At 41.7% G+C, this 25,826-nt stretch overlaps 1 protein-coding gene across 3 annotated transcripts in view; it reads right to left on the bottom strand.

The window, feature by feature from the left end:
- Window positions 1-25,826, bottom strand: part of CAMSAP2 (calmodulin regulated spectrin associated protein family member 2) — a 90,422-nt gene that overhangs the window by 60,382 nt on the left and 4,214 nt on the right. For all 3 annotated transcript variants that reach the window (XM_063426112.1, XM_063426113.1, XM_063426114.1), the window contains exon 2: window positions 10,617-10,876. In XM_063426112.1, the coding sequence (XP_063282182.1) occupies window positions 10,617-10,876 (260 nt within the window). The remainder of the gene's footprint in view (window positions 1-10,616; window positions 10,877-25,826) is intronic.

The raw sequence follows: 25,826 nt of genomic DNA, 5'->3' as shown, positions 1-25,826 counted from the left end.
GTGAGGATGAGACTCCTGATGTAGATTGAAAATAATAATTTGCTGAAGAGAGGGGAGACTGGAGTGGCAAACCATGATATATGCGTGTAAAAAAACACCAAACAAACCAAATAATTTCAAGAGCAACATCCGCCGGCGGGGGAGACCTAACGTGCATGCGCAGCAATGGAAGCACTTGTCTTAGGATCTCCCTATAGGAAAGCATTATTCAATGCTTTTCTATGGGGATTCCGGCGATGCTGGAGATCCTCATGCATAGCGAGAGTACGTCCAGCGTCATTTAGATGACCAAAAGTCTGGTAGACAGCCACTAGAGGAGGACTTAACCCTGCACGGTAATTAATGCAGTTTATAAAAACTGCAATAATTACACTTGCAGGGTTAAGGGTGATGGGAGTTGGCACCCAGACCACGTCAATTAGTTGAAGTGGTGTGGGTGCCTACGGTGTCCCTTTAGGTTCCAGCCTAGCATGTGCAGCCAAATTGGGTTGTCAGTTTGAGGCTCATGATAATATGAGTAAGATATTACACCACGGGATTGGCATGTACACTGCAGAGACACTGGAGAGACATACAAAAAGGAGATTGTTGTTGGTTGCAAATGTAGAATTGTCCTTTCCTATAATTGAAATATGATGTTGATTTATCATCTAAAAAAAGAGGAGAAAAGAAGCCAGTGACTAAGTCAACCGGCCTCTAAGTGTGTCAGGGGGATCCTTGAAAGGGGGTAACCCTTACATACGTGAGAAAAAACAATTTTTACAAAAAGGTAGACCTAGGTGGAGAAGAGGAACCTCCTCATCCCTGCACTAAGTCGACCCAATAGGAGACCTCTCCCTTCGGTAATGCTTCACGATAAAACTTAACATTTATTGTAATTTATCAAAATAAAATATACAAATGCAAACACAAACAAAAATAAAGGGTGAAAAAAAGGATGAAAAAAATATAAAATAATAATGGGGAGAGCCACAAAAATAACTGTGGTGTGGATAATAATACTTTCGTTATTTGTGTGTTAAAATTTGGTTTTCTATGTCCCTCGGCCCCTCAATCACACAAGTGTACAAGTGGCAAAACATTTATACTCAAGGAAATAATGTTAAGGAATTAATGGATCTTTTATACACTTCCATATTTACACACATATATGTATGTATAGTTTTTTCATGTCCTGCCCCTTTAAATAATCAGGACTCAGATCTTGTTAATAGTTCATAGATAAGTAAAGAATGGATCCTTTAAACACTCCCATAAACATACATATACTCAAATATGTATGCATATATTTTTATGTCCTTTCCCTTTAAATAAGGACTCAAATCGTGTAAATAGTTTATTCATTCATTTATCACTTATGTACCAATACTTGCATATATGTATATACTCTTTTATCACTTATGTATCAGTAACTTGCATATATGTATATATTCTTGATGGATTAGCTCCTCTAATCATTAAGTTCGTGTAAAGAGGTTAATCAGCCTGATCTATCAGATCAAGAATGGATACAGACTGATTATCAAGGTCATGGAAAAACTTCAGTCCGATCTATCTGATCAAATACGGACATAGATCGACACCTTGTTCAACATCAATTGAATGTTTAGACGATAGTGCACCAGGGAGGTCCTTAGAACTCCTGTCAATCATCCGTTGACGTACACAAGGGGGTGGTACCTATTCGAACGGCATTTTTTTCGGCGCGAACAGTTTGGATACGCCCACTGTTTGCCGACCCGGTATACAAGTATAAAAGAGCCGCACGAGGGACCGGCTAACACTTTACCTCTGACGAAGGCGCATTAAGGCGCTGAAACGCGCGTTAGGTTAGTTTAGTCAGGAGTAGCTACATATCTTAGATTCTAGCGAGCAATAGATTTAGAAATTTGGGGGCTGAGAAGGTGTATCTTATAGAGAGGAGCTTTGGATGTTCAAGCTCTTTTCTTGTGATCTGGGGGTTTGGGAGGGGAATTTCTTGAGAGAGGGGCTTCCAATGTTCTAGCTCCATTATTTAGCTGGGACAAGTTTGTTAATTCAGCTCTATTGCTTCTTAGTGATAACACGATTTAGTTCAACATCCCACAATACAGGGATTTAAGAGCAGCTGAGCAACAATGTGCACTTGATACAATTTGTTTCTACTGTTGTTACCAAGTAAACCAGGATTTTATACCTATTTGAGTTCCAGCATTATTTAACTCTCTCCCCTCCCTTTTTCTCTCCTCCCTATACCTCACCTTATCTGGCTATTGAGCCTTTTTGCTGGAATTCTATCTGGGGGTGTTTTTGGAAGGACTATATACATTATAGATTATTGTCCACACCCACAGTTATTTTTGTGGCTCTCCCCATTATTATTTTATATTTTTTTCATCCTTTTTTTCACCCTTTATTTTTGTTTGTGTTTGCATTTGTATATTTTATTTTGATAAATTACAATAAATGTTAAGTTTTATCGTGAAGCATTACCGAAGGGAGGGGTCTCCTATTGGGTCGACTTAGTGCAGGGATGAGGAGGTTCCTCTTCTCCACCTAGGTCTACCTTTTTGTAAATATTGATTTATCATCTATATGTTTAACAAATACCGTATTTATCGGCGTATAACACGCACCTTTTCTCCCTGAAAATAGGGGGGAAATTATGGGTGCGTGTTATACGCCGATATACCATATTTACTTACCTGTCTTGAAGCGTGGGCCGGTGTTCAGCGCGCACCGCGGTACTGGAACTTCAATTTCAGGTTCCGGTTTCCGGCGGAAGACTGAAAGGAAGTGTGCACACTTCCATTCAGTCCCGCCGGAAACCGGAACCTGAAATTGAAGTTCCTGTACCGCGGTGCGCGCTGTGAAGCCGGCCCACGCTTCAAGACAGGTAAGTAATTATGGGACAAGGGAAAGTGCACTATGGGACAAGGGGAGGGGGGGGGAGAACACTATGGGAGCGGGTGGAGAATACTATGGAAAGGGGGGGGACACTATGGGATGGGGGGACACTATGGAGGGGGGGGAGAATACTATGGAAAGGGGGGGAGAATACTATGGAAAGGGGGGGAGAATACTATGGAAAGGGGGGACACTATGGGATGAGGGGGGGGACACTATGGGATGAGGGGGGGACACTATGGGATGAGGGGGGGTGACACTATGGGATGAGGGGGGGTAACACTATGGGATGAGGGGGGGTAACACTATGGGATGAGGGGGGGTAACACTATGGGATGAGGGGGGGTAACACTATGGGATGAGGGGGGGTAACACTATGGGATGAGGGGGGGTAACACTATGGGATGAGGGGGGGTAACACTATGGGATGAGGGGGGGTAACACTATGGGATGAGGGGGGGTAACACTATGGGATGAGGGGGGGTAACACTATGGGATGAGGGGGGGTAACACTATGGGATGAGGGGGGTAACACTATGGGATGAGGGGGGGTAACACTATGGGATGAGTGGGGTAACACTATGGGATGAGGGGGGTAACACTATGGGATGGGGGTAACACTATGGGATGAGGGGGGGACACTATGGGATGAGGGGGGACACTATGGGATGAGGGGGGGACACTATGGGATGAGGGGGGGGGACACTATGGGATAGGGGGGGACACTATGGGATAGGGGGGGGACACTATGGGATGAGGGGGGGGACACTATGGGATGAGGGGGGGAGAATACTATGGAAAGGGGGGACACTATGGGATGAGGGGGGAACACAATGGGATGAGGGGGGAACACTATGGGATGAGGGGGGGAACACTATGGGAGGGGGGGAACACTATGGGAGAGGGTGGAGAATACTATGGGAGGGGGTGGAGAATACTATGGGAGGGGGTGGAGAATACTATGGGAGGGGGTGGAGAATACTATGGGAGGGGGTGGAGAATACTATGGGAGGGGGTGGAGAATACTATGGGAGGGGGTGGAGAATACTATGGGAGGGGGGTGGAGAATACTATGGGAGGGGGGTGGAGAATACTATGGGGGGGAGAATACTATGGGAGGGGGAGAATACTATGGATGGGGGGGGAGAATACTATGGAAAGGGGGGGGAACACTATGGGATGAGGGGGGGGGGGAATACTATGGGAGGGGGGGAAATTTCCTGGAATTTCCTTCTTAAAATGAGGTGCGTGTTATACGCCGATAAATACGGTATGTGGGTTTTTTTTTTTAAAAAGAGAAAAAACAAAGTAGAAATCCACACCTTACCTCTGTGCTAGAACTGAGTGCCTCCATCATAGCTCCCTGTCAATCATTGTTATAGGCTCTGTCCTTTGCACCTGGCAGTGCAAAGGACAGAGAAACAATCAATATTTATTTGTCCTCCACAAATGTACCCTGGCTGTGCCTGGACTGAACTAGATTGTGAATTCAACTGTTAAATCATTAATACACATTTAAAAGAAAATAAGGGCCTTATTATGAAAAAGGTTAACACTAGTGTAGGTGATTTTCAATATTTTATTCCATGGTATCATTTCCTGAGAAGCAACAGTTTGCATTTTTTTTTTAAAAGGACAATACTACTAAACAACATTAGCTTATTGAAGCAGTTTTTGTGTATAGATCACGCCCCTACAGTCCCACTGCTCAATTATCTGCCATTTAGGAGTGAAATCACTTCAGTTTTGCTTTTGCAGTCTTAGCCCCACCTCCCCTGGCTGTGCCTGCATATTAAACAATTTTTTTTTTAACCCCTTAAGGACACATGACATGTCTGACACGTCATAATTCCCTTTTATTCCAGAAGTTTGGTCCTTAAGGGGTTAAAGATGTTAACTTTCTTTAGATTTTTTTTTATCTCCTGTCTTGTAAATTAAACTTTTATCACATACAGGAGGTACTTAAAGGGACACTCCAGGCACCCAGACCACTTCTGCCCATTGGAGTGGTCTTGGTGCCAACTCCCACTACCCTTAACCCTGCAACTGGAAATATTGCAGTTTTCATAAACTGCAATATTAACATTGCAGGGTTAACTCCTCCTCTTAAGGCTGTCTACTAGACAGCCACTAGAGGGCACTTCCGGGTTTATAGCACAGATTTTCTGTGCTATAGCGTCGCTGGACGATCTCACGCTATGGGATGGGTGGTGGGAGGGCACTGGAGTGTCCCTTTAACAGAGCAGGAGGTGAGAAATTAAAAATTAAACAGGCTATGTAATAAAGGAAGTGTAAACATTAGATCTCACTTTAAAGGACGTGTTAAGGAAGTGTGACTAGGGCTGTGTAAATAAAATGATTTAACTCCTAAATGGCAGAGAATTAAGCAGTGAGATGACAGGGGCATGATTTATACACCAAAACTGCTTCATTAAGCTGAAGTTGTTTTGGTGCCTATAGTGTCCCTTTAAGTTAGTCTAATATCAGCTCTGGTTTTTCATAATCACATTTAAAGTTTTTTAGTCTGATAGAACAGATTATTTCAGGTCAGCAATAAACCAGCGTGAAAAAACATTTCCTGTGCATTTTTGCAAAAACAAGGATCTAATGGTGTTGATATTCATATTCTTTACAGGCAACATTAAACAAAAAAAAAATGTTTTAAAAAATATGCCAATACATCTGTAATCGTAGAAAGATCTTCAAAATGACTCATACTACTAAATAATAATTGCTACACAAAGACTAAAGAAAGAAGCAAAAAAAAATTAAATTAAAAAATAAATAAAGGGAAAACATATATAAGAGACAAGCTATAAGCTATTGAGAATACACAAACTGCAATAATTGCCCATTAAAGGCACCAAGCATATCAAACCATCTGCAAACAACAAGATTCACCCGTAAAGGCAGACCAGATCCACAATACACTTCAGCCGGTCATAAAGGCACTAGAAAGTATACTTGGCAACAACGCATCAACTTGCTTATTAGATTTACTGTCTGGGTTTTTCATCTACTTACTTTGTTGATATTGGTACGTGGCCTCAGTTGAACTGGATAGCAGAAACAGATTTGTCTTGACTCCTCAGTTATGAATAGTTAGACATTATTTGAAGCATATATACTCAGTCATAAAACAAATAAATGAATATATCAGAATTTCAGGTTGTTGCAGTCTCACTGCTTGATTCTGTTCCATTTACGAATCACTTTGTTTGGGCAGCCCTAGGCACACCTCCCTACATGTGACTTACCCAGCCTTCCTAAACACTTCCTGTAAAGATTCATCTAATGTTTACACTTTATTGCAAATTATGTTTAATTTAGAATTTATGATCTCTTTCATGCAGGCTGAGTTAGTCACAGCCAGGGGAGGTATGTCTAAGGCTGCAAATACAGAAACAAAAGTGATTTAACTCTTAAATGGCAGAGAATTGAGCAGTGAGAGTCATGATTTATTCAGCTGTTTTAGTGACTCTAGTGTCCCTTTCACAATTTAAGAGGGGCCCAATAATGTAAACAGATAGGAAACACTCTAATGTTAGGAATACAAATTTGTTCTCCTAACTTTAGTTTTCCTGTAATAAATGGCAGGCAAACAATGATCATTCAAAAAATAAAAAATAACTGGGAAAGAGAACTGCATACAAATGTACCAATTATAGAGGCTCATCGGCCCTCTCAGGACTGCTTAAAATTGTGTTTCATAAATGCCAATACATGTTTGAAGACCCTGAGGTAGAGACCTAATCACACATTGTAACACTGTAGAGTATCATAGCATTAACAATTTAATGACCAGTATTGACAAATGTAAGAATGTTTCCTTTGTGTGGAAACTGTGGTACAATTATATTATAATTCTACAGCATATTAACAAAAGTTAAGTCTTGTATATGTGTTAAGATTTTTTTCTGAAGGAGTACATATTGTGCTTATCATTTGGCTTTGTTTTCCTTTTCTATGCTTTGATGATATAAAACTGTGTGACTATCTCTAACTGGATGTAGTCTTGTTTTCTAAATCTTACAATCATCAATCCCAACATAACAAAAAGCTATTTCTTCACCCTACTTCTCATTCTAACTAGTGTCCCATATTACTCCTCCAATTCCCTTCCAAGCTTCTTGATTGACTTGTGTTTACCAGTCTAACTCACTTTCTCAATACTTCAACTCCCTTTTTTAGCCTCTACATCAAGCATTTCAAACCCGCAGTTCACAATGAATATGTTTGAGCTGCAAGTTTGACATGCTTACCAAGGCAGAGTAGACCTGCTCTCCCCACATTGCAGGTGCTCTAAAATTTACCCAGTCCGGGAGGAGAGGTCTCCTCTCCCCTGGACTCCAGGGAGAGGCCCCACACCAGCTCCCAAAGGTAGGGGAAAATAAAAAATAATAAAATAAAAAATAAACAAAATTACGTGAGTGTGTGCAAGAATGTGTAAATGTGTGTGTGTACATCTGTCAGTGAGTGTGTCATTGAGTATGTGCGTGTCAGTGAGTGTATGTTGGTCAGTGTTGCGATGGCCGCGGCTGGACAGTGGAGGGCCTGGAGGTGCACGGAGGCACGCAACGCCACGCCACAGTCCAACGTGACGTCAACGTGGTCCACCTTCACAGGGTTTCAAGGAGTAGCGGGAGGATCCGCTTTGGCACAGGGTGCGGACGGCAACATTGGGGGTATACCAGAGGCTGGACTCCGAAGTCGCATACCGGCAACGGCAATGTGAGTGGAGTCTCCTTGTTGGCTAATATGGTTTGTTTTTTAAACAAGGGCTGGAGTTTAGTAGAGGGGGGTGTTGGGATTTAGTATAGAGGGTGGGGGGCTGTGAATTAGAATAGAGGGGGGACTGGGATTTAGTATAGAGGTGGGGACTGGGATTTAGTAGACTGGGGTTGCTGGTGTTTTTATACTGTACTTTTCAAAACCTACGTTTCTATGAAAATTTAAGTTTGGGGGTTTTTCCTGCGGCCCACATAATCTTAAACTTTGTTTATTTGGCCCGTGCTAGCCTTTGAGTTTGACATGCTTGTTCTACATTCTGGCTTCTGCTCCCATCCTTCTATTGAAAATCTACTTGCTAAAGTGACTAATGACTTAATCTGGGCTAGCCATTACTCTCAATTTTACTCGACTCCCCTGCTATTTTTAAACTGTAGACTATTTTTTTTCTTGAAATACTCTACAATCTTGGACTTCTTGCACTGTACTTTCCTACTTTTCATTGTTTCTTTCTGAATGCTCATTTAGTGACTTCTTCTCTGTGCCACCCAGTCACCACTGCCTGTCTTAGTTAGTGTTCCCCAAGGCTCTGCTCTTGGTCCTCTTATAGTCTAAATTTACACTGCATCTCTCAATAACCTTATTAACACTTTTGGATTCAATGCCATCTATATGCAGACAATGCTCTCCACCCCTAACCTCTCCCTCACCTGCACTCGTGGAACATACCACAAATTTCCTCTCTTCCATCTTGAGCTGTTTTTTTCCCCATTTTCTAAAATGTAAAGGAGCCTTATTGAGTCAGTAATACAAATATGTATTCCTGACACTAGAGTCATGAGTGGCTGTTTAGGTCACTGACCCCCTCCGATAGCAGTAAACAGATGATTTTTTTTCCCACGCTGGTCTCAGCCGATCCAATGCTTTCCCATAGGAAAACATTGGGAGGGTATTGCGCATGGTGGCAAAATGCCATGCTGTGCCAATCAGCATCTCCTCATAGAGATGCCTTGAATCAATGCATCTCTATAGGGAAAGTTCAGCATCTCTATGCAGATCGTCAGCCAGGATGAACCTCTATTTGCAGTCTGATTGACTGCCACCGGAGGTGTCCCTAGGGAGAAATGTAAACACTGCCTTTTATCTGAAAAGAGAAGCCAAGAGAAGCTGTGCAGCACTGCTCCAGGAAGCACCTCTAGTAGCTGTCTGATTAAAAGCCACTCGAAGTGTTACTAGGCAGCAATGTAAACACTGCCTTTTCTCTCTTAAAAGTCAGTGTTTACAGTACTAACACTGCAGGAACATGCTATAGACCCAGAATTACTACATTAAGCTATAGTGGGGTCCTAGTGCCTATAGTGTACCCTTAATCTTTCCAAAACTAAATCCACCCCTGCTTTATCAAATAGTCCACCTCCATCTATCATCCTATGTGGTACTGGAACACCTATTACCAACTCCTCAAGCTTGCGGTTTTGGAGTTCATTTTGACTCCGGTCTCACCTTTTCTCCGCACATCCAGTTTGTCTCCAAATCTTGTAACTTCCATCTTAAAAATATTGCCTAAATTCGCCCTTTTCTAACTCGAGATATAACAAAAAGCACTTATTTATGCACTCTTCAATCCATTACATTGGCTTTCTGTACCCTTCAGGATCGAACAATAACCTACAAAGCCCTCAATTACACTTCTCTCTACATTTTCTCTTCACTCAACAAATACACCCCTCCTCGTTCCCTTCAATCTGCAAGCAGCCTTCTCCTGTCACACTGCTCTCATATGCAGGATTTTTAAAGGATTGCCCCGTTCCTATGGAAATCCCTACCGAGTGCCATCAGACTCTCCCCTAGCATCCAGTCGTGTGAGAAGTCACTGAAAACACATCTCTTTAGGAAAGCCTACCATCTTCCTTGGGGATGCTCCTTTCGATACAACTGTCCTCCTCGGTTCCCTCACTTCCATAGCCCAGCTCACTCTCTCTTCTGGCACTATTTGGTTCTTCAAAACACCACGTTTACCAGCGTATTTGACACAGGCATCTTTTCAATCAGTCCCCCCCATACATGCTGTTCTTTCTCCTATGTGTCTATACCCCTTTCTCATAGAGTGTAAGCTTGCTTGAGCAGGTTCTGCTTCACCTCTTGAAATAGTCTGTAAGTAAATTACTTGTCAAATATTCCCATTCTATAATTGTAAAGTATTGTTGAATATGTTGGCACTAAATAAATGCTGATATTAATAATAATGGAAGAAGCTAGGTGGCTATGGTTTGCACAATGCTACAGAGGTAAAAGTAACTTTGGGAGCGACAAAGTAACTCCCATCTCAGTCTCCAAGACTTAAAGGCTGGCCAAACCCTTTTTTGATTAGGAGATCTGCACAACCGTCCACTTATCTTGTCAATCTCAGAACCACACCTTTACATTCTCCTACATATATTAGATTGGGCGCAACCTTTTCTATTCCTCTTTCTGTTCAAATTCTTTAATATTAAACAGCCATAAGAATATTTATAACATCCCAGATGGATAGGGGAGTACACAATAACAAATAAATTAAAAAATTAAAAACTGATTTACTTTTATGCATAGATAGGACATTAAAAGAACATGCATTTTGTCATGTGCAATCGCTTCACATAGGTACGGTACATAGGGGCAACAGCAACTATGCCAAAAAAGGTAACAGTAGCTTGGCAGAGCCACATAATCCCCCAAGTAATACCCTAGTGCTAATACCATGCATGGTGCAACATGTGCTCATGCCATGCAAATATTTTGGACAGATAACAAAAAAAGCTTTTCATTAGTGGGTCTCTAGTTGAGGATACCAGAGTGTTCTTAGGGTACTGGAGAATTCAATTTTTCTTTTTGGCAACTGCATAAAAAGTGTTTGACAAAAACAGAGTAGCCTCCTAGCACCATAATAAACACAATATGTCGCAGTGATTATGGTGCTTGGAGTCTTCCTTTGACACAAGGTCTTAATATACCAGTCTTACCATCTGGATGGGCTTCTTCCGTAGGTCCCGTTCAGTAACCAGCTTCTCCCCATCCGTGACATACAACCCACGCTGAGCCAGGGCTTGAATGACAGCATCATGTCCCAGAAGAGGTTTGGCAGTATCACTTTTCAAGATAAGACTTCCAGCCCGGCAGTACAAGTCGGCAGATAGCAGTAGGTTAAGCACTGGAGGCTTCATGTGTTCCTGGTCATACTGATCTGTATAGAAGGGCTCTTGAAGCTCCACTGGAACATTCTCTGTGTGGGAGGTGTATGGATATATATCAGTGGTATTGCCAGCTTTTCATTTCATTCGATGCATTATTTTGCTTAAGCAAATTATAAATGGCACAGAAAAGAAAAATGACATTTTTACCGGTTACACATAGAAATATTACCTTGTATATCCTTGTATATGCAAAGGCAGGGTTTACAGAAAAAAAGTGTGCAGGGACTGAATATACTCACCAGAACAAATACATTAAGTTGTAGTTGTTCTGGTGACTATATTGTCCATAACATTAGGAGGTAGTTTCTAACATATATGGTAAAAAAAATAAAAAAATATATATATATACTGTATGGGGAGAACTTTTAGGATCCATGTTATAAAAATCTGTGGAGTTGAAAAATTAAACGAAACCCAAATCCTGTATGTCAGTGTGTAGGGTCACCACAACCATAAAGTGTGCCAATGAGCTACTCTGCTAGGTCCAAACATGTTGACATGTGTGATCATGCTCCATTGCACAATCAGCAAACTACAGTTACAATGGATTATCTATCACATTCCCATATGATTCCCGGCACTGACCAATCAACAATCACACTGTTTTCATTCAGTCTTTATATCTAGTATGTATGGTGGCATGTTACCATGTAATTCAATTACAGATAACCTGGGCATATTTCCATACCGATTTAGGAGGGACGGTTCCTATTTTCCGTCCAAATCAGTCTGTCCCTCTTTTCATTGAGCTCCATATTGTTGGTGTGTGTGACAATAAAGTTGAATCTGAATCTGTACACTCATTGTACCATGTACAAAGAACGGCAGTGAAACACAGTTGGCCTCCGAACAGATATACAGCAGTAATACATTTGAGTGAAAACCTTCCAAACCAACATATATTATAGGGGTACATTACTAGCTTTTTCCAAATATGCTTTACAATTTCAAAGTAAAACTTTCAACTGAAGAAAATTTAAATTTGATACAAACTTAGCTGAATTGAAAACAAATGGAAACTGTTGATATGAAGGTATTATGACATTCTAATGGCTACCATGAATGTAGCTACTAGCAATGTGTTTTGTTTTTTTAGATTAACCTTATTAAAAAATAAATTTGTGTGAAATTAAAAAGTCAGCTCTGGAAAAGGTAAAATATCCCACAATGCATTGTGAGAATACAGGAAGCCGTGGGAAAATTATTCTGATATACAATTTTCTAGCATACAATTAAACCTCTAGTCTGTAAGATCCTTCAACAGCTAGCGAATATAAAACAAATTATACAAACAATTAGGTAACAGTTCTTCTTTACAATAAATTGTATCGGATAACCACTGGAAATTCCTGAAGGACAGTCAACAAATACTTATACCATGGGTTAAGAAAGCGGGGAAACTGAAGAGTTCATCCCTATTAGAAAGTAACTACGAGCAAATCCATCATTAGTACCCAGAAACCGTGCTATTGTTACCCATATTTTAACACACTTTACGTAGTAACAGAATACTCAGAAGATATATCGATGGCAGATAAATCAGTGTAGCAGTGTGCCAACCCAACCTTCTAGAATTCTTCAAATATATTCCTCCTTAACACCTATCCTGGAAGGCCAACAGTGTATATACAAATGTGGAACAAATGTTCCAAAAGTAATACAGAGTGGAATATGTACAACTTTAATGGTGTCACAACTCTTTTACTTGCAAGAAATAGGGAGTACAGATGAAGCTAGATGTTCTAATCATATAAAAGGACAAATATTATAACTACTATAAAGATGTATGGATAATTATTAAAGAGAATGTGATTCAGTCACTGCAAGATACAGGCTTATTAAATTGTTTATTACAGTTACATGTTCACACTCACCATAAAGTGTAAATCTTATGTACTCTTTTGAAGGCTTTCATTGATCTAAAGATGTAATATGAATTTGAGACGAGTTATCGCAGCCCCTATTATACGTGCTCTTTAAATGGGTGATTGTGTAGACTGACTATCATTTCCATTTAAATATTTTCAAAAACAGGGGCTTCAGTCACTGCTTTTCTCCATTGTGGCACTGTGACATAACACAAACTACATAATACAGATTTTGCTTTTATTATAACACTGAAACTAGGCTGAGACTGATTTAGTTCCAACATGCTCACATGTATACCTGATCATATGACATCCCCTTAGGTGTGCCATTCCACAGTTTTAACAGCTGTCTGTGTAGCATAGTTTTAGAGCTCTAAATTCACAGTACAGAAAATAAATGGAAAGTGTGGATAGGGTTTTTACACGTATTACTCAACTATAATAGCGATCATATTAATAAAGCAAGGGTTGGAGTGTAGCAGCTCTACTGGTCGGAATGTTTGATTGATGGGCTCTGTCCTTATACTCATTATACCTACGATTCCAGGCATTCCAGAAAACGAAAATGCAAAAACTGGATAAGCCCCGGTCAAGCATGCATATAGGCAATCTCTTTAGGCAGGCACAGCCCCAAGAATGCCGCCGACCTCAAGGACTTTTCCGACTCCTCAGAGGACCTGACCCTTGATAGAGGCAACACTGGACTGCCAGCAATTTTGCAGCCACAAACTACACCGCAGAGTGGCGACTCCTCGGCAAAGATGCTAAAGGACATGCTGGATGCCCTGCAAAACACTATCCAGGCGTTTGTAGCTTTGCTTTGTACAGATCTGACAGACCTTGTGAATCACCTGGGAGCGGTGAAGACCTCTTTAGAGAAGCATGCTCAGTTCATTACAGAGCTTCAACTCGAAGTGCACACTCTTAAGAAACAGCAGGCAATTTCGGAGCAACGCTTAGCTATCATAAAAGACATGAGGCACTGCAACAACCTGAAGATCAGGGGCATGTCTGAGGACATCCCCACGGTGGAGCACCCACATTTACTACGGAGGCTGGTGGAGGCCTTGCTGGTGCCCAATCAAGTCAGAAACATATTCTTTGGTGGAATCTTCAAGGTTCCAAAACTGCAGTGGCACCCAGGGATATGGTGGCTCGATTTCGTAGCAGTGCAGGTAGCTCTTAAGGAGAATGATCCATATTCCTTTGAAAACATGTCCCTAACCTTCTATTGGGAGATACAGTACAATAGAGAAGATCCGTACAGCCATTCATGGCTCTACACAGAGCCAAAGGCCTCCGATACTGGTGGCGATCACCACAGTCTCTACAGGTCCAGCAGGGAGACACTGCCCACTCGGTATAGGATCTGCAGGGAGCAGATGTTCTCCTGAGTACCCTAGGCCTGCCAGAAGGCTCTACTGCTGTCTAGGCCCAAAGTAACCAACCCAGTGACACACAGTTGGGACCAAGTGAAGGTTGTACTATTCATACCACATGGGGCCCTACCGGACACTTATGCTGCACCAATTTCTCTCTAATCAGAGTTGTGTATTACAAGCGGTTCGAAGTGTGTTTGCTTTTATTTTCGTAACTTTATACTTTGTCATGTAGTTTAGCAATAGGCATATTCTGCCCACATGTGCTCTGGCTAATCGCCAGGTTCTCACCTCTCCCTCCTCACTTGTTTTAGTTCAGTTGTAATGTTTAGTGGAACCAGGAGGTGTAAAAACGTACAGGCTATTGCGGAGAGTCACATGTTTTCCCGCACTGCTACACAGTGGGACGACTGATATTCTCCTGAAGAGCTACTTTCATTGTTATTTTAATTTTCTTTTATCTCCTTTTTTATCTTTTCTATTTACTGGCCTTGGCTTGTTAATGCTCAGACCAATTTGATCATTATAGACCCTTGTGCGGAGAGTGGAGTGGAGATCAGCGCTGGAGGCAACTTTGGGGTTAACAGTTTGAAAATGTTTTAACTCCTTCAGATAAGAGTGAGTCTGGGGTCTCCTGGCACCATAAGAACTTAATTTAGATTAAGTTGTTTTGGTTGTTCTGGAGTGCCCCTTTAAGGTGATCTTTAATGTTTTGAATAAAAACAGCACAGCTAATATGTTACATAATAATCACTGTATTTTTATTGTGTTTTTGCCCTATCAAGTGGTGTTAAATGGTTACTCCAAGTATCACAGCCACTACAGCCCACTGTAGTGCCGAGGGTCCCAGGGCTGCAAAAGCTAAAAAGCTGATCCTTATATGGTCAGCCATACATTGGCTGAGAGCATCAGGAGACCGGTCTCAACCAATGAATGCAAATCTGTGCATGGGAATATGCACAGAATCTTGTTCGGGGCTGTGTAAAAATGCCCTAATGACACTGCCCCTCTATGTGGCGGTGTTGATTGGTGCGCATGCGCAATAGACTCAATGCTTTCTTATGGTGATGCATTGGCTTGGCTGAGCACATCTAAATTGATGATCAAGGAGGCAGGACCTGCCATGCTGAGACTGGTGCGGCATGGAAGAAAAGGTAACAAAAACCTTTTCAAAACGATCTGATAGGAACGGGAAGCTAAATAGTTAGTTAAACTATTTAGTGTTACAAATACATCTTTGTATTCCTGACACAACAGTGTGCCTTTAAATTTTGAATGTGGGAAAACACTGCACATATAGGCACCAGGCACCGTGACCACTTCAAATCACTCAAATGATCACAGTGCTTGGAGTAACCATTTAAATGTGTAAACTCTGTGTAAAATCTACTAAATTTTATTTTCTTCGGATTTTTAACAAACTAAAATTAATTTAATATCCTTTGATACATTGCCATGTGATCTGTAAAATGTAATAACATATGTTCCTCAAGATTATATACTTTTCATGAAAACCAAAACCAAAACTTTCATTTTATTATTGCAGAATCCTTTACATTTTTTCTATTGTATATTGGCCAAGACATGGCTGACTGCATGCCTGTGTTTTAGGTGATACGGATCTGGATCCTCCTCTTTCAAAATCTTGCCTTTCCTTTCCTTAAAAACAAACATTCTAAAAATGCAGCAGACACAAGCATCACTTGATATTAATGCTGCATCTCAGAAAAAAAAGGCCTGAATTAGATCAATGTTCTGCACCTAAACACCTTTTAGATATAAAATACACCAACATTCACACACAATTTCTTTAACTACAAATACACCTCTCCCAATCACAAATACTGACCCTACGCCCACTCCTGAATTCACAAACACTGCCCCTACGCACACTTCTGAATTCACAAACAATGCCCCTACGCACACTCCTGAATTCACAAACACTGCCCCTACGCACACTCCTGAATTCAAAAACACTGCCCCTACACACACTCCTGAATTCAAAAACACTGCCCCTACGCACACTCCTGAATTCACAAACACTGCCCCTACGCACACTCCTGAATTCACAAACACTGACCCTACGCACACTCCTGAATTCACAAACACTGACCCTACGCACACTCCTGAATTCACAAACACTGACCCTACGCACACTCCTGAATTCACAAACACTGCCCCTACGCACACTCCTGAATTCACAAACACTGCCCCTACGCACACTCCTGAATTCACAAACACTGCCCCTACGCACACTCCTGAATTCACAAACACTGCCCCTACGCACACTCCTGAATTCACAAACACTGCCCCTACGCACACTCCTGAATTCACAAACACTGACCCTACGCACACTCCTGAATTCACAAACACTGACCCTACGCACACTCCTGAATTCACAAACACTGACCCTACGCACACTCCTGAATTCACAAACACTGACCCTACGCACACTCCTGAATTCACAAACACTGACCCTACGCACACTCCTGAATTCACAAACACTGACCCTACGCACACTCCTGAATTCACAAACACTGACCCTACGCACACTCTTGCATTTGTAACATAAATATACCACTGCAGTCACAAACTATAACACTGCATACATATGATGCATACAAACACAAACACACACACAAATCTGAGGATGAAGGACACAAGTTTGGAAGACCAGGCATCTTATAAAAGGAATAATCCAAAAATGTGTTGAGGTGATTGAGGATGAAAGAATCTACTATGAAGACTACAGTGATAAAGGACCATGGACAAGAAGGGACTTGTAAAGGTTGTAGCAGTATGGTGGCTTTTGAATTCTGAGCCTTGAAATGATTAAATATGGAACATCTGACCTAGGTTGTGCAATCTGTGAGAACTGCAAAGAAGTCAAAGTGAATTTTAAAACATTTAGGCCAAAATAGCCAAATTAAAACATTCTCCAAGTCAGTTCTGTTTCCAGTTCAGTTATTTTGCCTTAAAATGTTTGATTCTGTTTAAACTCCCAGCAAATCTCACGTAAGTAAATTGCCCCGAAACATACTGCGCAAACACACATTTCATGTTTAAATGCAAACATGAGCTTAATTAAAACCAAAGATGCAATTGGTGCACTTATGCTAGTGAGTAACTTTCAGGCCTGGCAAGTAGCTCTGGGATTGAGACTTTGAGCATGGATATTTATTTATAGCTCATTGTTTGCAAAATCCAGATCCTTGTTGAAAATTAAAATAAATCTGATTTGGACACCGGCTTCCCTGGTTTAAAATGTTCGTGGTAATTACACGGATCTGTCAGAGCAGATTAAGAGGAGGCTGGGAGGCATTACAACGCTCCTGGCTGTAAAATACTCCTCTGACTCATTCACTGCAAAGGAATCTCAGAACATATTTTCCTTTGGTCGTTTCATGTTCCAGTTTCCAGGAAAAGCAAATGGGCACTGAAAAGATTGTAACAGAGATCGCATTATGCCCATCCATATTCCAGGACAGGCATATTCTGCTATCCAAATGCCAGAGACTGCAACTTGTCAGTTGTGTGTGTGTGTGTGTGTGTGTGTGTGGAGGGGGTATGGTGGAATCAAGGCAAATACATTAAAAGTCCCTGAACCAATTCCTGAGATGAGTCATTAAGAACACAGTGTTCTATTCCATCAACAGGCAGCAATGGGACAGATGTATAGGAGTACGTTCATTAATTATACCAAATTTGGTCACTCACACTTAACTCAACTCTCTTCAGTTTGGCTAATAAATTCCTCTGAGTTTCATTTTATTAGCCTTCAAGAGAATGGAGACAAAACTGAGATAAACAAGTACCAGCTCATTCCAGCTGTAAATGTGTTTGACAGTAGCTCCAGACAAACTGTAACTGAATGCTAGCTGGATGACTGCTAAGGTAAAGTGTGGTTTGGGCAGGGATTTTTGGGTTAGGGAAGGAGTAGGCAATTTTTGGCACTCTAGATGTTGTGGACTACATCTCCCCTGATGCTTTGCCAGCGTTACAACTGTAGTCCAACACATGTGGAGTGCCGAAGGTGGCCTTCTCCCAGATCTGAGCAATATTAGAGTAACGCAGTGCTATGTATAAAATTCTCCTGCACGGTTTTATGGAAATTGGGTCAAACAAAAAGGATTAATTTGCAATTATGTCGTTTGTGAATAGACTAATAAGAAAACTTATACAGAGATGTGGCTGATTCGACCAGATAATCAAACGGCAAACTAATGAAAATGCAAAGATAGCTGAAATAACCAATGATTCCTTTTGTGAATAGCCATACAGGTTTCTAATATCCACCATTTGTTTGAAACATCTGAAATTTGGATAACGTAACTTCCTGAGGTTAGGGCGTGCAATGGCGCCCTAAGTAACGATCAGGCCCTCCCAGCAGTCAGGATACGTACCCCCTGTGGCAATCTCAAATCGGGGGGTGGGGGGGAATGCCTAACAACCACTGGAGGTAAATCCCCGCTTAAGTCTCAAAATAGTTTTTGCTCACTTGTGCCATTACAGAGAGAAAATATTCTCTATTTTGATACCTGATCTGGAATTTATTGAAGGGCAAGCTACTGAGTTTCTCTAAGCTTTTGTCCATTCTCAGAGTTCTTTTATTCTTTGTTCTTGTTGCAACGCATTAACTTGGCTCTCCCCAAGTTAAAACGGTGACCCCGTGCTAGAGGGATATCAGCTACACCTCACTGACGGGGCCTAAACAAGGCTGAAACGATAGTCTGGGGTTGGTGTATCACTTGCTGGCGTTTTGGTTCTGGAATGCCCATATGGGTGGCTACAGAATATATTCTCTCTGTAATGGCACAAGTGACATGAGCGGGAATTTACTGAATGGCAAGCTTTTAAATTTCTCTAAGCTTTTGTCTGTGCTCAGAGTTCTTATATTCTCTGTTTTGTTGAAATGAAAGTCCTGTTTCTCCTGAACAAATTGATATATAATTAAGTGTAGATTATGGTTCAATAGAGATATAGCTCAAATTCTAGGTTTTGTTTTGGTTTAGAACCAAGACAATTGACTCTGTCCTTAAGGGGTTAATGCCTTTTAGAGAACATTTTAACAAATTGTATTAAAAATAGTGAGACCCATTACATACTTCACATAGCATTAGTAAGTCACTTTATTAACATTTCTGGGGGAAAACAAAACATGTCAATAGTGCTTAATGGGATGAATACACTAGAAAAGATCAAAAGAAAGAACACTGGCAGCATTCTGTAAAGGCATATTAATATATGCACTACCAGCAACATGCATTAAATGTCTGTCAAAGTAGGAAAATAGATTTATTCTCAATGTATCCAAAGCGTGATTTAAAAAAGAATAATAATAAAATTGGTAATTTCACACTAGAAAGACTGTTCAAGGGCGAAGACTGAGAGCGTGAAATGGCTAGTCATCAATTCCCTTCCAATGCATATTAACAGTATAGCAGCTGGCTTTGTAAATCCATAGACTGCTCTTATTAAAATGAATAAATAAAAAAACAAGAATACATTGAACCCTATATATAAAGAGTAATTCCGGTACAAAGTTCTAAAAGAGAAGCAGTTGCCATGGATACCAATATAATGTCCCTACTGACTGCTCCTTTTTTTTTTTTTTGCTCAAGGAAAACTCTTCATATTTAACAACCAACCGTACTATACCTTCCACTTCTATTCATTCATGCACTAAGGCTCTAACCTACTTTACCTTTAAAACAGTATGATGCAGGGGAATTGTAAAAGTGCAAAATTATAAAGGCATCCTTCTTAAAAGATATTTTGTTTAAGACATTAAAGGGACACTATAGTCACCTAAACAACTTTAGCCTAATGAAGCAGTTTTAAAGTATAGATCACTCCCCTGGCTGATTGACACAGCCTGCATGAAAAAAAAACAGGTTTCACTTTCAATCAGATTTAATTTACCTTAAACAATTGTATCTCTTTCTCTGTAAATTGAACTTTAACTCTAGCAGGGTCTAGCAAGCTTTTAACATAGCAGGGGATAAGAAAATCTAAATTAAACAGAACGGATAAACTTTAGATGACTCTTTACAGGAAGTGTTTATGAAGGCTGTGCAAGTCACATGCAGGAAGGTGTGACTAGGGTTCATAAACCAAGTGATTTAAAGGGACACTATAGTCACCCAGACCACTACAGCTCAATGAAGTGGTCTGGGTTCCAGGTCCCCCAGGTTTTAACCCACCAGATGTAAACATAGCAGTTTTAGACAAACTGCTATGTTTACATTGCAGGGTTAATCCAACCTCTAGTGGCTGTCTGACTGACAGCCGCTAGAGGCGCTGGATGCGAAATTTGCATCCAGTTTGCAGAACATCCATAGGAAAGCATTGACAAATGCTTTCCTATGGACTGTTTGAATGCGTGCGTGGCTCTTGCTGCGCATGTGCATTCCGCTCCACTCGGGAGCTGACGTCGGCGGGGAGGAGAGGTCACCAGCGCCGAGGGAGTCCGCCGCTGGATTTTAACCCCTTCAGCGCCACGGAGGGGAGGTCCTAAGGATGCTATAATGTCAGGAAAACGAGTTTGTTTTCCTGACACTATAGTGATCCTTTAACTCCTAAATGACAGAGAATTGAGCAGTGAGACTGCAGGGGCATGATATATACACCCAAACTGTTTCATTAAGCTAAAGTTGTTTAGGGACTATAGTGTCACTTTAAATTTTAATAATCTGAGCTCAGTCTGCGTTCCATCTTCAAATTTTGCACGGTACAATAATGAAGAGTTTATTATAGGCACACATGTTGGTACAGGGTTATGTGATTAACCAAGTTTAAAGGTACTCTGCAGATATTTCCAGAGAAAAGACATTGCTGCCTAGTAAAATCTCTAGTGGCAGTTACTCAGATGGCCACTAGAGGTGCTTCCTATTTCTGTGCTGCACAGTGTGAACCATCTACATTCAGCGTCTCCATGCATTAATTCAATGCATCTCTATAATGAGATGCTGATTGGCGCAACGCTGCATTTTGCCATGCATGCACATGCATGGGAAATCATTGGATTGGCTGAGATCATGAAGATAGATGATCTCAGCTAGAGAGGCAGAGTCAGGTGAGGCCAGTTGCAGAGAATACAGCGTGTCATGAGAGAAAGGTAAGTAAAATCCCCTTTTAATGAGTTTAGAGTGAGGGCGGACAACTAAACTGCCACTTCAGGACTACAGTATAAGGAATACAAGTTTGTATTCCTGACACTAGTGTTCCTTTAACTTTGTTGCAATCAAAAGTAGCTTAGATAGATTTAGTAGTATAAGCAGTCTAAAATAGTTTCACTACTTGCAATGGAGGGACCAGAGGGAACTCCTGGCACCATAACTACTACATCGCATTGTAGTGGTGATGGTGCTTGGAGTGTTCTGCCCATTCCAAGAAACATTCCTACGTTCCTAAAAAAAACTCTTTACAGTTTGAATTTCTCATCATCAAGTACTTTGAAAATGAGCTGAATAACTAACTAATAGCTAACGAATAAATAAGATATGCCTATGCTGAGATGACCCAGCACAGATGAGGCACTAGATTCCAGATACTGTGATTACAGGATAAGACAGTGATTACAGGAACCATTTTGAGAATACAAAATTCTCTGTAAACCACTCCCTATCTACGTGTTTTCAAAAGAAACTGCTCTGTGTAGATGAGTCATTAGCACAGGTTGATATTCTACAATGACTAAGCCAATGAGGGGAGTCTGCAATTCTTCACTGCGTAGTATATGCTATAGCCAGGATTATATCTTTGTATTCCTGACACTATAGCATCCCTTTTTTTTAAAAAAAATCTCTCCTTGAGCAGTGAAATAAGAAAGGAATTTCAAATTCTAGTCAGGGCAGATTACATTCCATGTTCACAAAACATCTAAATAAAGAGTATATTTTTCAAAACAGTTTTCATGGCCCATTAACAATGCAGGATTTATGTATTTCCCGTTTCTATTGCAATCCAGATGCTGACAAAACCTGGACTGCTGCTGGGTCATGAAGACTGGTTTGGAAACCAGAGGTTCAGAGGGTGGTTCAGAAAAGGACTGTTGGCATCATGTACCAAGAAGTAACAGCTGGTGAAGTTTAAAGATGGTGGGGAGCTGCCCCTTCTGAGGGGGCTCTACTCACTTAGCCCCATACGATGCCATGTCCTGTCCAAAATCAGCATCTACAGTCATCAATAAAGGAGAGAATGGAAACTGTAAATATAATCATAATGGTATATATCTATTTTTTGGGTGGGGTGGTGAGAGACCTCACCTGACCCTATGGACAAGCTTTTATTGGTACCAAAACAGGCATCACCCTTTCCTCAATATGCAGACCAACGAGAGGCAGAAATGCCAATTTGCCACCTGCACCTATCCCGGCAGATCCCAGGTAAGTTGTTAAATGGTTCTTAAACAGTTTGACTACTCACTCTGGGAGGGCACTACTGGCACCATAACTACTACAAAGTGCTGTAGTGGGTATTGTGCCTGGATTGTTTCTTTAAATAATCTACCAGTGCCCCTCCCGAGATTAGGTTCTGGATCTGCGCTTAAACGGCAAGCATTTCTGCCAAACAGGGGCCCAGTATATGCCGCTATACATATATACAACCTAGGAATCAATTTTAACTTGTGGCGCCTTGGAAAAATATTGAAATTAGAGATCGACTGATTATTGGTCTGGCCGATATTATCGGCTGATATTTGGTATTTTCGGCATTATTGGTATCGGCCTATAGAGATACCGATATTGCCGATAATGCAGACCAGGACCACCAGGCCCATGACAAGCCTGGCGGTTCTGGAGGGCCTGCAGCAAGATCTTACTTACCTGGGTGACTATAATGTCCCTTTAATAAATCACGTTTTGTATATATATCATGCTTCTGAAGTTTCATTGTTCAATTCGCTGCCATTTAGGAGTTAAATCACTTTTGTTTCTGTTTATGCAACCCTAGCCACACCTCCCCTGGCTGTGACTGACACAGCCTGCATGAAAGGAAAATGGTTTCATTTTCAATCAGATGTAACTTACATTAAAAGTTTTTATCTACCGCTCTGTAAATTGAACTTTAATTACATACAGCTGGCTCCTGCAGGGTCTAGCAAGCTACCAACAGAGCAGGAGATAAGAAATTCTAAATTGAACAGCATTTGCAATAAAGGAAGTATAAACATTAGATGACTTGCAGGAAGTGTTTAGGAAGTCTGTGTAAGTGACATGCAGAGAGGTGTGACTATGGCTGCATAAACAATGGGATTTAATCTCTAGAAAAGAATTGAGCAGTGAGACTGCGAGGGCCATACACCAAAACTACTTCATTAAGCGAAAGTTGTTTTTGGGAGTATAGTGTCCCTTTAATGTAGTTGTTCTGGCTCTAAACACTGCCTTTTATCTATCTATAAAAAGGTAACTTATCTATATAATTCTATTGGGTGAGGATAGGAGGGGGGTCTGCACCTACACAGTTAAATGAACACTCCAAACATTAAAACCCAAATATCAGAGTTTATTCTTATATTTAAAAATGAAACAATATATTGAATAAAAATACCATTCCCAACATTACTAGCTGTAACCCAGCCTACACATTCTACCCAACACATGTGTATTCCTTGAGTGCCTCTTCAAGTTATCCTTATGTACCCACTAGGTTTCCTGCCTCACATTTTGGTTTCTGCTCCCCTAACAGCCCCCAGTACAAAGCAATGCTGTCTTGACGCTGAGTGAGCAATAAGGGAAATGTTGTTTGGTAACAATAGGGGTGAAAAGATTAGCCGCAGCACCAGTGGCGTACACACAACCCATGGGGCCCCGGTGCGAAAACTGATCCGTGGGCCCCCCCCCACGCGCTTACTCTGCGCGGGCTGGGGCCACAACACATGGCGGTGGGCACCTGGTCACTGGGCTGCGACCCCTGCGATCGCGGTATGTACGCCAGTGTATCCAGGTACACATACACTTAAAGGACCACTACAGACACTCAGATCACATCAGCTCAATGAAGTGGTCTGGGTGCCAGGTCCCTCTAGTTTTAACCCTGCAGCTGAAAACATAACAGTTTCAGAGAAACTGCTATGTTTCACTGAAGGTTAATCCACCCTCTAGTGGCTGTCTCATTGACAGCCGCTAGAGGAGCTTCTGCGATTCTCACTGTGAAAATCACAGAGAAGACGGTGAACGTACATAGGAAAGCATTGAGTAATGCTTTCCTATGGGCGGTTTGAATGCGCGTGCGGCTCTTGCCACGCATGCGCATTCAGAGCTGAGAGGCGGATCGGGGCGGAGAGATCCCCAGCGGCCAGGGGGGTCTGGCGCTGGAGAAAGGTAAGTGCTTAAGACACACAAACTCTCATGAACAGACGCATACACACACTCACTTACAAAACACACACTCACTAACAGACGCACACAGTAACACTCACACACACTCACTCTAACACACAGTCTAACACCAACACACTAACACCAAAACACTAACACCAAAACACACACTCACTTTTTTTTTTTTTTAAATTAATCCCCTCAGCCTCCCTACAGTTGGGAGTTCTGAGGGGATTCCCTGGGGTCCAGTGGTGTTACTGTGATGTCACCGGGCAGGCAGGCTGGCGTCATCTTCCGGCTCCGGTATCAGTGCGGTGCGCGAGGGAGCTGAAGAGGGAGCACACAGGGGAGAGTATGCCCGCCAGACAGACAGCCCGCCCGGTGAAACCAAGGCCAGCCTCGGGGGGCCCTGAGGTGGTGGACTCCTGGGCCCCCCAGGAGAAGAGACTGGCCACAGTGGGGGCATACCGGGTCGCAGGGCGGCCAGGCCCCCTGGTGGGCCGGGCCCGGTCGCAGCCGCAAACCCGGTATGTATGCCACTGCGCAGCACACACCTCTAGACAAAAGCCTAGTACGTCTAAACAGGGAATTCCAGCTTAACATTTGGACCTACAATGGCAATATCACGTTGAACCAACTCTGTCCTTACTTCAATGTCTCAAGTTATTTTAATTGGAATTAAAGGAATACTCCAGCACTACAAATAAATGTTTTCAATAGTGGAGTGGTGCCTACGTTATTTGGTCTATTAAGCCCCTGTTCCGCTTAGAACACAGGTAGGCAACATTCTGCACTCCAGATGTTGTGGACTTAGTCTCCTCTGATGCTTTACCAGCATTATGGAAGATGTAGTCTACAACATCTGGAGTGCCAGATGTTGATTATTGCTGCCCAAAAATAAAGAAGTTACATAAATGCAATTCCTTGTTACAGCTCCACTCTGGTACCAGGAGATCATTACTAGTGATAATATCCCAGTCATTCCATTGCTTCTCATAGAGGGCTCTACACCGGCAATGCTACTCATAGAGAAGCATTGAATCCAATGTTTTTCTTTGATGAGCCTCACATGCACTTTATGTGAGCGTTAAAAGCAAGCTAATAAAAGCACTCTCCTGTCTGTCTGACTGACAGCTTGGAGAGAGACTACAAATTGCTCTTGAAATTGGCACTTTTGCAGTACATATAAAGGTTTGTTTGTTTACATATATGTTTACATAGCAGGGTTAATCCAACCTCTAGTGGCTGTCTTCCTGACAGCCGCTAGAGGCGCTTCTGCGACGCTCAATGCGAAATTGGCATCCAGCGTGCAGAGCATCCATAGGAAAGCATTGAGAAATGCTTTCCTATAGACAGTTTAAATGTGCGCATGGCACTTGACGCGCATGCGCATTCCGCTCCACTCGGGAG

The sequence above is a fragment of the Pelobates fuscus genome, chromosome 7, assembly GCF_036172605.1.
Source record: "Pelobates fuscus isolate aPelFus1 chromosome 7, aPelFus1.pri, whole genome shotgun sequence".
In the NCBI taxonomy this organism is placed as follows: Eukaryota; Metazoa; Chordata; class Amphibia; order Anura; family Pelobatidae; genus Pelobates; species Pelobates fuscus.
The sequence above is the reverse complement of the archived record's forward strand: the minus strand, read 5'-3'. Positions and strand labels throughout refer to the sequence as shown.